This window comes from Mercenaria mercenaria, chromosome 3 (assembly GCF_021730395.1).
Source record: "Mercenaria mercenaria strain notata chromosome 3, MADL_Memer_1, whole genome shotgun sequence".
NCBI lineage: Eukaryota > Metazoa > Mollusca > Bivalvia > Venerida > Veneridae > Mercenaria > Mercenaria mercenaria.
In genome coordinates this window covers 95,944,612-95,955,681 of record NC_069363.1, presented here as the reverse complement: position 1 = coordinate 95,955,681, position 11,070 = coordinate 95,944,612, and the positions used below count along the sequence as shown (strand labels likewise).

The 11,070-nt window shown below is 35.9% G+C and overlaps 1 protein-coding gene across 1 annotated transcript; it reads right to left on the bottom strand.

The window, feature by feature from the left end:
- Positions 1-493: 493 nt before the first annotated feature.
- On the bottom strand, positions 494-4,798 carry LOC123523790 (uncharacterized). Its single transcript, XM_045301448.2, has 2 exons — positions 4,651-4,798; positions 494-3,581 (listed from the first exon to the last, which is right to left on the bottom strand). The coding sequence occupies exon 2, from the start codon at positions 3,578-3,580 to the stop codon at positions 2,456-2,458; it is 1,125 nt and encodes a 374-aa protein (XP_045157383.2). The 5' UTR covers position 3,581; positions 4,651-4,798; the 3' UTR covers positions 494-2,455.
- Positions 4,799-11,070: the final 6,272 nt, after the last annotated feature.

The window sequence follows — 11,070 nt, the reverse complement described above, 5'->3', positions numbered from 1 at the left end:
AATATACTGACTGAATGGCCAACAGAGCAGATCATGATCAGACTGCACTGGGCACAAAGGCAGAATCGTGTTTAACATGATAAGGGTTAACATGATAAGGGTAAAACAATATTTTTATAATAATCATCATTTAAACATTTACTATAGCATTATGATCATAAAACAAAAGACAAATTTTATAACAGTAAAGAAATATGTATTTTTTCCTCTTTTCAATACATCCAGTTATGTATGATTATGTAAAAAGGTTAAACTGTTTACATTTGGATTCAAAGTCAGCAGTAGTTGCTAATTGATAGTACGTTCATTCATTAAAGTCAGCAGTAGTTGCTAATTGATAGTACGTTCATTCATTAAAGTCAGCAGTAGTTGCTAATTGATAGTACGTTCATTCATTAAAGTCAGCAGTAGTTGCTAATTGATAGTACGTTCATTCATTAAAGTCAGCAGCAGTTGCTAATTGATAGTACGTTCATTCATTAAAGTCAGCAGCAGTTGCTAATTGATAGTACGTTCATTCATTAAAGTCAGCAGTAGTTGCTAATTGATAGTACGTTCATTCATTAAAGTCAGCAGTAGTTGCTAATTGATAGTACGTTCATTCATTAAAGTCAGCAGTAGTTGCTAATTGATAGTACGTTCATTCATTAAAGTCAGCAGTAGTTGCTAACTGATAGTACGTTCATTCATTAAAGTCAGCAGTAGTTGCTAATTGATAGTATGTTCATTCATTAAAGAGGCAACCACTGTATTTGAAGAGTGTCAGATTTGCTCATGTTTGGCTGCTCATTCTTTCTATGAGTTTCATGTTGTGTTTTTAAGGTAGTTCTGCACGTCTGAATCGAAAAATTTTCTACAATGTAGCATTTGATTAAACTCTGATTTTTCAAAACTTCAGAATATACTTAGAAATTTCAGCAAATAAAAAAGATAGGGTTGTGTGCTTGATTTTTTGGTAGACTGATTTGAAAAATGTGGACCTCACGTAATATTTCATAATGGGAGTGTATGGGAAAATCATAACTTTCATAACATTTTCGCGAATAGAAATTCTTCTACAATGTGGATTTTGATGAAACTTCTCAGTTGTAAATAAAAACATGACCTATAATTTGGTGGAATAAAATGTACAGGTCTGTGTGCTTATTACCGGTACTGAGATATTTGACTATGATTAAAGTGAAGTGGACATTTCACGCTAATTTTAAGACATTATTTTGAATTTTTTAATGTGTCATATGTTTTAATATGATATTTTGATTTGAGAAATATAGCAACAGTGCCATTGTAATAAATTTACTCACAGGTTTTGATTAATTCATAAAATGATTTTCATTTCCGTACGCTGAATCCAGGCAAATAAAAAAGATATCCAACATTTTCCCGATAAATGGTGTTACGCCATCACTTCCGGTTTATCAAACGTGCAAAACTACCTTAAAATCTCTAACAATGGTGTAAAGAACTTGCTCGTTCATTTTCAACTATCTTTCATTTACCATAGAAGATAGAAGTCTACAGATGAGGAGCTTAGCAGCATTATTTCTTCTTCTTACATTTAAAGATAATGAATAACAATGTAAAGCAAGTATTGGTCGGTTTTCCTGTTCTATACATTGTCCAAGTAGATTAAGAGCTGTTTCCCTGTGTGCAAGGTTTGGTTCCTGTTCAATGGTTCTGACAAGGTTGGAAAGTGCACTTTGCTTGTCTTCTTGTCTTCCAAGATTGCTGTAGGTTTTGTATTGCAAGAAATAGAGGAAAGGGAGCGAATCTACAACAGCCCAGTCCATCCAATGGTCAAATCTACCTCTGAAAGCAAGATCCTCTTCTGTTGATCTAAACATTTCATACTTTAATTCATGCGGAACACTGTTTGTTTCACATGGAAGAAAACGGACACTGAATGCTAAAATATACCGTATAGCTTCTTCATTATGATTATCGGATATTGCAAAGAATCCTCTTTTTATATGTCGGAAGATAAAATCATGGCAACCATTAATAGGCCGGACAATGTTTAGATCATAGCTTCCTTCAATATCCCCGAGAACAATTTCTGTTCTTTGAGTATCCCCTATACAGTATAACATGGAGGCTAGCTTCAGTTTACCAGATGAGACATCTGTGTTCAGACCTAGTGAGGTCCAGGCGAAAGCGTCTGCTGATATAGCATTGTACTGTTGAATGTTAAGGGATGCCAGGGCAGTTCCTAGGGTTGAACATAATCGTGCTGCAAGAAGACTGCAAGCTGTTTTGTCCAATCTTCCACACTGAACAGAAATAATGACTAGCTTGAAAATGTACCTCAGCAATGTTTGTATAGCCTCTTCATGACTACTAAAACTTAAGCAAGTAAGACAAGAAAATATGTTGTAATCAGTGAACTGTGCTGTGGCTTTTAATAAATCTGCTGAAGCAATGTCACTTGTTCTGAATGGGCATAAATTATACGATTTTAGATGCAGTCTTGAACCAAAATCCTCACAATCCCCATTAGTAATGTCCCTTCACTCCTTATAACAGACTGGAGTATTTTAAGAATGTAGGGTTTAGACCCACGAGAAATATGTCCTCTCATCAAGTTGTTTCCAGGTGTGATGAAGTGTGGGCAATTATCATTTAGGATACTGTTGTACAAAATGTATAAACACAATGATAGACAAACAAGTAAGTTATTTTCTCTCCAAATATTAGAATGTGTATTTGCAATACAGTGGAACAGAACTGTTTTACACATGAAACTTGAAATAGTGTCTTCAGAGTGTGGTTTGATGTAGGTTTTTAGTATCATCTTCATCAAGACGTAACATCGGATCTGTGTAATATTTAGATTAAACATTAAACACCTTTCAGCTAGAGATGTTGATATTCTCCATTCAAGCTCTTCATGGTCACTGCCCTTGCTTCCAACACCAACAACAAAACATCCACTACTACAACAATATCTCTTAATGTCATCTGATGGCCACTGACCCGCACCTTGCCAGTCTAACCACTGTCTAGCTGGTAGAGGCCATGATTTACAAGGGAAAGCAACAACAATGTCATTATCATTAAACCCAGGTTTACCTTCTCGTGTATATGCTGGACCATGTCTTTCTCCTCCTTCAAAAGCGGCAGCAGCTGCTGCAGACATGATTGCATTCTTTAATACGACTCTTCCTGTTCTATCTTTGATATAATACTGGTCAGGTACATCATTGTAGGGAAGTGGAGCATCGTCTCGTAGACGTTGTAGGAGACAATAACCAGGTGATACAGACTCATCTTGGATCATCAAGTAATTTCTCATACCAGGTTCCCAGCCATTCCAGTCTTGTATCACATTAAAGTTATTCATCAAGAAGAGCTGATCTGTGTCTGAGTGAAGGTCCGGTGTTGTTGTACCTTCAGACTGACTGCCGAAGTATTTTGTTGAGATGTTATGATCTTGTAGCTGTAGTGATCTTGTATATATCGATTCTATCAGTAACCATGCTCTTCTTCTTTTCAGAACCATTCTTTCATCCACTCCTACATCAGCTAGAACCTCGGAGAGTCTCTTTGAAACAGTTTGTGTATGATCTGGTGCTTGAAACATTCTGAAAATAAATAAAGTTACCATAGATTCATTGTCCTTTTATTGTTTTTATCTTTAATGTTATCAGTGAAAAAAAACAAAAACAAGAAGCTGCGTTCAATAAACGCTTGATGCCCCCGGTGGCATCCTTGTCAATACCAAGTCCAAAACGAGGTCAAGGTCAAACTGAGGTCAGGTGATGTCTGAAGATGAGGAATGGTCACAGGTTACATCTGCATTAGTATCAAGTCATTCTAGTAAGGGGTATTGATGCTAGAGGAAACGGTACCATTTGGTTAACCAAGAGCTGGTCCATACAAAGCAACCTAAGTCCAAAACGCGGTCAAGGTCAAACTGAGGTCATGTGATGTTTGAAGATGAGGAATGGTCACAGGTTACATCTACATTAGTATCAAGTCATTCTAGTAAGGGGTATTGATACTAGACGAAACGGTCCCATTTGGTTAACCTCGTACGGATGGACAAACGGACGGACAGACAGGACAATCACTATATGCCTCCCGCATCAGTAGATGCCGGGGGCATAAAAACAACTGAGAAATGAATCTTATAGACTGTATAATTATAGAATGTGAAATATAAGGAAATTGAGCCATTCTTCATATTCATAAAACATGTTTTGCCCGACAGTTTACTGAAATTTCAAGCAAACTGAATGGACTGACTTTAAGACCAACATAGAAAGATAACAAAATTTATTATATTTATATTTCTTATAAGTGTTTTTACAGGGTACCAAAGGTATAAACTGCCTCAATTGCCTTAAAGCTGTTTATAAATGGTTATTAAGTACTAATCTTCCGAGTAGTATTTCTCAAGATGGTAGGAAAGTTTTTATCTACGAAGCAATCGGGTTCGATTCCTGACCCTGACATTGTACTTTTATTTTAGATTTAGCATTTTTGAAAAAAGTTTAGAAGCAAAATCTCCTACTCTCATATTCATAATATTACCAAATTTATATTCTAAAGAAAGATTATTTTTAGCAAAATCTTATGTCCATTCACATGAAATTAAAAGTGTTTATATTAAAAATCAATTTTGAATTTTTAAAAACGAAAAGTACATACTTTTGGCAGGTAAAATGCGCAATAAACTCTTCAGATATAAAATTTTCCGACTGTTATATTTTTATTTCCTCTTGCACTTTTGAAGACATTTAAGCTATTTTCAGCTTCTATGTATATTGAAACAATTGGAAAGGATGACATGTAGCAGTCTCACAGGACCTAACACTTGAGATATATTGATTCAAGGAAGTTATTTCTGAAAAGGTTTTGAAAGTATCCATCAAGCAGTTCAAGAGAAATGTTAAAATTGACTTTAGTGAACTCATACATGTACAAGGAGTTAATATAGCAAAAACACTTCTTAAAACAATTTTATTAGGGAAACAAAAGATGGTTTTTTAATAAAAGCTTTCCCATAATGATTGTTCTCATGACACACAATGAGCAGTGTTCAATAACTAGGAAGTTGGAGTTTTTTGATGGACCTAATTCGCTTCCCAAGTGGATGAAAAGTTTCATAAAGATCCAGTCAATTTTAATGTGAATTCGATAAAACTTCTTTTCTATTATTTGACCTAGTACCCAAGATTTTATACCGAAGTGACATATTTTCAGAACTGCTACAAGTTTTATAAAAATGTACCACAGAATTTGTCCGTTCATTGCGCTATAACCTCTTTTTTTACCCTAGTTAAACCAAACTACCGGTACGCAATGGTGCACGTTTAACTTTTAAACTCGGGTTATTCTACGATAAATCACACTTTGGAACTTATTATTTCAATTATTAGTATCAACAGCGTTAGAAAAAATGGTAACTACTTTTTACAACCATGCTACGCACCTGGATCGGACGACGTCATTGCACACAAGTGGTTTATTGCAGTATAACCCCCCCCCCCCTCCAGATAGATTTTGCTCTACATGTATGTTGGTTATTTGCTGGTCTTGTTAGAATTTATCGTAACAAACGTCCCTGGCAGGATTACAATTTGCCGTGATAGCTAGGCTTGCAATTATGTACTGTTGGTGGAATGTGTGTTACAGAACATAAATAGTATACAATATACTAGTTTTAAAGCAAATTGATTCATTTTACATGTTACTGTATGAAACAACACCATAAAGTACTTATTTACATATACATGCTACCAAAATATCCTGGTAATCATGTTAAAAAGCAAGTGTCAAAATTTTGATTTCCATCAGACTGTTCAGTTTTCAGGCGTAATTCTGTGTTGATAAATTGCGGTTTGGTCCGGAAAAATTGTTCCTTCCAGAATATAGGGGTTTACAGGGTAATTGTCTAATGAAATAAGGCGAAATTTCTGGACAGCAAAATAAGTTTGGAGTGTTTTCCCATATTCATGGGTTCCTGTTGTATTTTAATTTCTTTCTTTTGGTATTTACTGGTTACCGTTTAGATGGGTTTTCCAGTTTCAGGGGTTCCACTTAAGACAGGTTTCACTATATTATCCACATATTTGTATGTAATATGCTTTCTGGTGGTAATAATGAAAATGTTTATTATATCTTGAGCTATTTTAAATACCACTTTGATTACTGTAAAAATTAGAAAGTTAGGGCAGTCTTTTTCAGTTAGAAGTTCATATTTTAATTGAGGCAAATTCAATATTTGAGCTGTGCCATGAGAAAACCAACATTGTGGTTTTGCGACCAGCATGGATCCAGAGTTATGCACCTTGTGTCATATGATGTGGGTGATGATGTGGATCCATGTTGTTCACTAACAGTTTTTCTAATTGCAATAGGCTTTGAAAGCAAACAGCAAAAAATCCTGACCAGACTGCGGGGATGTGCAGGCTGGTCTGGATCCATGCTGGTCGCAAAGTCATTATGTTGGTTTTCTCATGGCGCTGCTCATTTACTTCCTCCAAATCTGGTTAAACTGCATAGTTGCAGTTTATTTGCTTTCATATCCTTACTTTTTTCTTTCTTTTTATTTTCCTTTCTAAGCTCACCTGAACTCTTTACAAAGTGAGTACTTAGTTTAGGCCTATATGGTCCTCATCCATTGTTAACATATTCACATAATCATGTTCTCCTGCGAAACTTTTAAGAGTCAAAACTATATCAGTCTTGGTCTGTAGCATCCTGGCATAGACCTCTCTAAACAGTTCACTTGACCATGAAGCAACATAGCTAAAATGGACAACCTACAACCTCTTCCCATGAACCACTTGTACAATGCGGCCGCATTGGTCGAGAGGGCTAAGACACTTTCCTACGGAGGTGAAGGCCCCGGGTTCGATTCCTGGCTACTCCCATTGCGGTGTGTCCTTGGGAAAGACACTTTATCACAATTGCATCAGTCGACCCAGTTGTAAATGGGTACCAGCAAATTGCTGGTGTAAGGTATAATTGGTTTTAACTTTTCTTAAAATAGGGCTAACATTGGGAGAGTAAGTTTGGAAAGTGTCTAACATTGGGGGTGTAAGTAAGTTTTAAAAGTGTCTAACATTGGGGGTGTAAGTTTGGAAAGTGTCTAACATTGGAAGTGTAAGTTTGGAAAGTGTCTAACATTGGGAGTGTAAGTTTGGAAAGTGTCTATAACATTGGGAGTGTAAGTTTGGAAAGTGTCTAACAGTGGGAGTGTAAGTTTGGAAAGTGTCTAACATTGGGAGTGTAAGTTTGGGAAGTGTCAAACACTGGGAGTTTAAGTTTGGAAAGTGTCTAACATTGGAAGTGTAAGTTTGGAAAGTGTCTAACATTGGGAGTGTAAGTTTGGGAAGTGTCTAACACTGGAAGTGTAAGTTTGGAAAATGTCTAACATTGGGAGTGTAAGTTTGGAAAGTGTCTAACATTGGGAGTGTAAGTTTGGAAAGTGTCTAACATTGAGAGTGTAAGTTTGGGAAGTGTCTAACACTGGAAGTGTAAGTTTCGGAAGTGTCTAACATTGGGAGTGCAAGCTTGGAAAGTGTCTAACAGCGGGAGTGAAAGCTTGGGAAGTGTCTAACATTAGGAAAGCTATAAGATTGAAATGTGTTTCAGATTGGAAGGGTGTAAGAGTTCGGGGTGGGGTGGGGGGGGGGCGTGAGACTGGGATAGGTGTAAGATTGAGATATGTCAGATTTTAAGGGATGTTAAATTGGGATGGGTCTGAGATTTGGAGAGGTGTACGATTGGGAGGGATCTTGCACAAGATAATTCACATTTTCAAAGTAACTTTTTCCAGAATAATAGCTAAAATTTGTACTATTCCATGTATATTTCATACACAACGAACGCATCTTTTTTGACAAAATGTTGAATTTGAAAGAAAAACATGGCCCAAATGATAGCTTGAAAAGCAGATTTTAGGGAGTGTGCAGGGAAGTCTTTACAGTTGTTCATGTCACAGAATAAATATGATAAAGCTACATTTGTTGTCACATTCTAAAAATCCTGTGTTTCTCGTTCATTATTGGAAAGAATAGTTTTAACATAACATATATCCATTTTGTGAAGATGAAAATTATAAAAGTGCTCTACTATCTCATGAAATGTAAGATAAAGGCCTTTATTCATTTGTATATAAAACAAGAGCTGTCACAGGAAACAGCGCGCTCGACTATTTCAATGCTGGATAGTGAAACTTGGCACATCTGAGGAAACTGGAGCTGTTACTGGAGTGTTTAATGGTGGATGAAGATAATGCACAATAGCTTGAGTCTGTGTCAAAAATATTAAGTAATAAGAGAGGTAAAGATAAAGTGTATCAAAATACCATGTAAGTATAATTCTTAGCAAAAAGCGGGCATAATTTATATAATATCTGTGCAAGAATTATGCACCTTCTGTCATATGATGTGGGTGACGATGTAGAGCAACTACTTCAAGTCTGAATTAAATCCATTTCCTTATAACAGAGATATAGTGAAAATGCATCAAAATTTACATAAGATTCTAAGTCAAAATGGGGCATAATTCATGAACAAGAGCTGTCAGTGAACAGCGCGCTCGACTATTCTCAGTGCTTGTTAGTATAATATAAGCTATGAGTAAAACTTTAACATTAGAATAAGCATATTCTTAGTCGAAAAGGGGCCATTATTCAGTCAAAATGCTTGATAAGAGTTGCCTCCTCCTTTTTACAGTCTAGCTGGGGTTATGATGGTAAACAAGTATGCAAAATATCAAAGCAATATCTCAATGGACTTTGAAAATATTTGGGGTGGTACGCAAACTTTAACATTATTCTAAGTCGAAAAGGGGCCATAATTCAGTCAAAATGCTTGATAGAGTTGCCTCCTCCTTTTTACAGACTGGGGTCATGACGGTAAACAAGAATCCAAAATATGAAAGCAATATCTCAATGGACTTTGAAAATATTTGGGGTGATACTTAACTTTAACATTATTCTAAGTCGAAAAGGGGCCATAATTCAGTCAAAGTGCTTGATAGAGTTGCCTCCTCCTTTTTACAGACTGGGGTCATGATGGTAAACAAGTATGCAAAATATCAAAGCAATATCTCAATGGACTTTGAAAATATTTAGGGTTATACGCAAACTTTAACATTATTCTAAGTCGAAAAGGGGCCATAATTCAGTCAAAATACTTGATAGAGTTGCCTCCTTCTTTTTACAAACTGGGGTCATGATGGTAAACAAGAATGCAAAATATCAAAGCAATTTCTCAATGGACTTTGAAAATATTTGGGGTGATACGCAAACTTTAACATTATTCTAAGTCGAAAAGGGGCCATAATTCAGTCAAAATACTTGATAGAGTTGCCTCCTTCTTTTTACAAACTGGGGTCATGATAGTAAACAAGAATGCAAAATATCAAAGCAATTTCTCAATGGACTTTGAAAATATTTGGGGTGATACGCAAACTTTAACATTATTCTAAGTCGAAAAGGGGCCATAATTCAGTCAAAATACTTGATAGAGTTGCCTCCTTCTTTTTACAAACTGGGGTCATGATGGTAAACAAGAATGCAAAATATCAAAGCAATTTCTCAATGGACTTTGAAAATATTTGGGGTGATACGCAAACTTTAACATTATTCTAAGTCGAAAAGGGGCCATAATTCAGTCAAAATACTTGATAGAGTTGCCTCCTTCTTTTTACAAACTGGGGTCATGATGGTAAACAAGAATGCAAAATATCAAAGCAATTTCTCAATGGACTTTGAAAATATTTGGGGTGATACGCAAACTTTAACATTATTCTAAGTCGAAAAGGGGCCATAATTCAGTCAAAATACTTGATAGAGTTGCCTCCTTCTTTTTACAAACTGGGGTCATGATGGTAAACAAGTATGCAAAATATAAAAGCAATACCTCAATAGACTTTGAAAATATTTGGGGTGGTACGCAAACTTTAACATTTGTGTGACGCTCACGCTAACGCTAACACTCACGCCGACGCTGGGGAGAGAATATTAGCTCCCCTATTCTTTGAATAGTCGAGCTAAAAATGTGAAAGTAGGTCACTAGGTCAATAACAAGGTCAAAGTTTGTTTCGGTACACAAACCTACGCATGTAGTCCAAATTTGAAGGCTGTATCTACAGGAATGTGGAAGTAGGTCACTAGGTCAAGATCAAGGTCAACTCATGTCAAGGTTCATCTTGTCACTCAAAAAAATACATGTGGTCCAAATTTGAATGATGTAGATTATAGACATGAAGATTCTAAGTTTTTCCCTATATAAGTCTATATGAACTATGTGACCCCCGGGGTGGGGCAATATTTGACCCTAGAGGGATAGTTTGAACAAACTTGGTAGAGAACCACTAGATGATGCTACATTACAAATATCAAAGCCCTAGTCTTTGTGGTTTGTATAAGATTTTCAAAGTTTTTCCCAATATAAGTCTATGTAAACCATGTGACCCCCAGGGCGGGGCCGTATTTGACCCTAGGGGAGTAATTTGGACAATCTTAGTAGAGGACCACTAGATAATATCATATACAAAATATCAAAGCCCTGGGACCTTTGGTTTTGGACAAGAGGTTTTTCAAAGTTTTTTCCTATGTAAGTCAAAGGAAATTGACTTACATAGGAAATTCTACGTATAAAGGTGGATAATTCATAAAATACTGATGCAAGAGTTATGATCCTTGTGCCATATGATGTGGGTAATGATAAGGAACAACTATTTTAAGTTTGAAGCAAATCCATTAAGTTATAACAAAGATAATGAGAAAGTGCATCAAAACTTTAACCAAAGTGTGGATACGGAAGGACGCTGATGCCGGGTCGAGTAGGATAGCTCTCCATACTTCACATAGTCGAGCTAAAAATGTCCAGATAGATTCTATAGCTAATTGTTTAATATGGAATGCACAATGGCTTTTGACAATTCATATTTTGTATGTAAGATAGTCAAATGAAATTCAGCCAAATTTTAGGCACATGGCTGCTAGAGTAAATGATACAGACGGCAAAACCCAAACAGTAGTCAGGTTTTTTAACCTGTTTTTTTGGACAGAATAAACATTTATAAACACGTTTGTTGTCACATATTTAT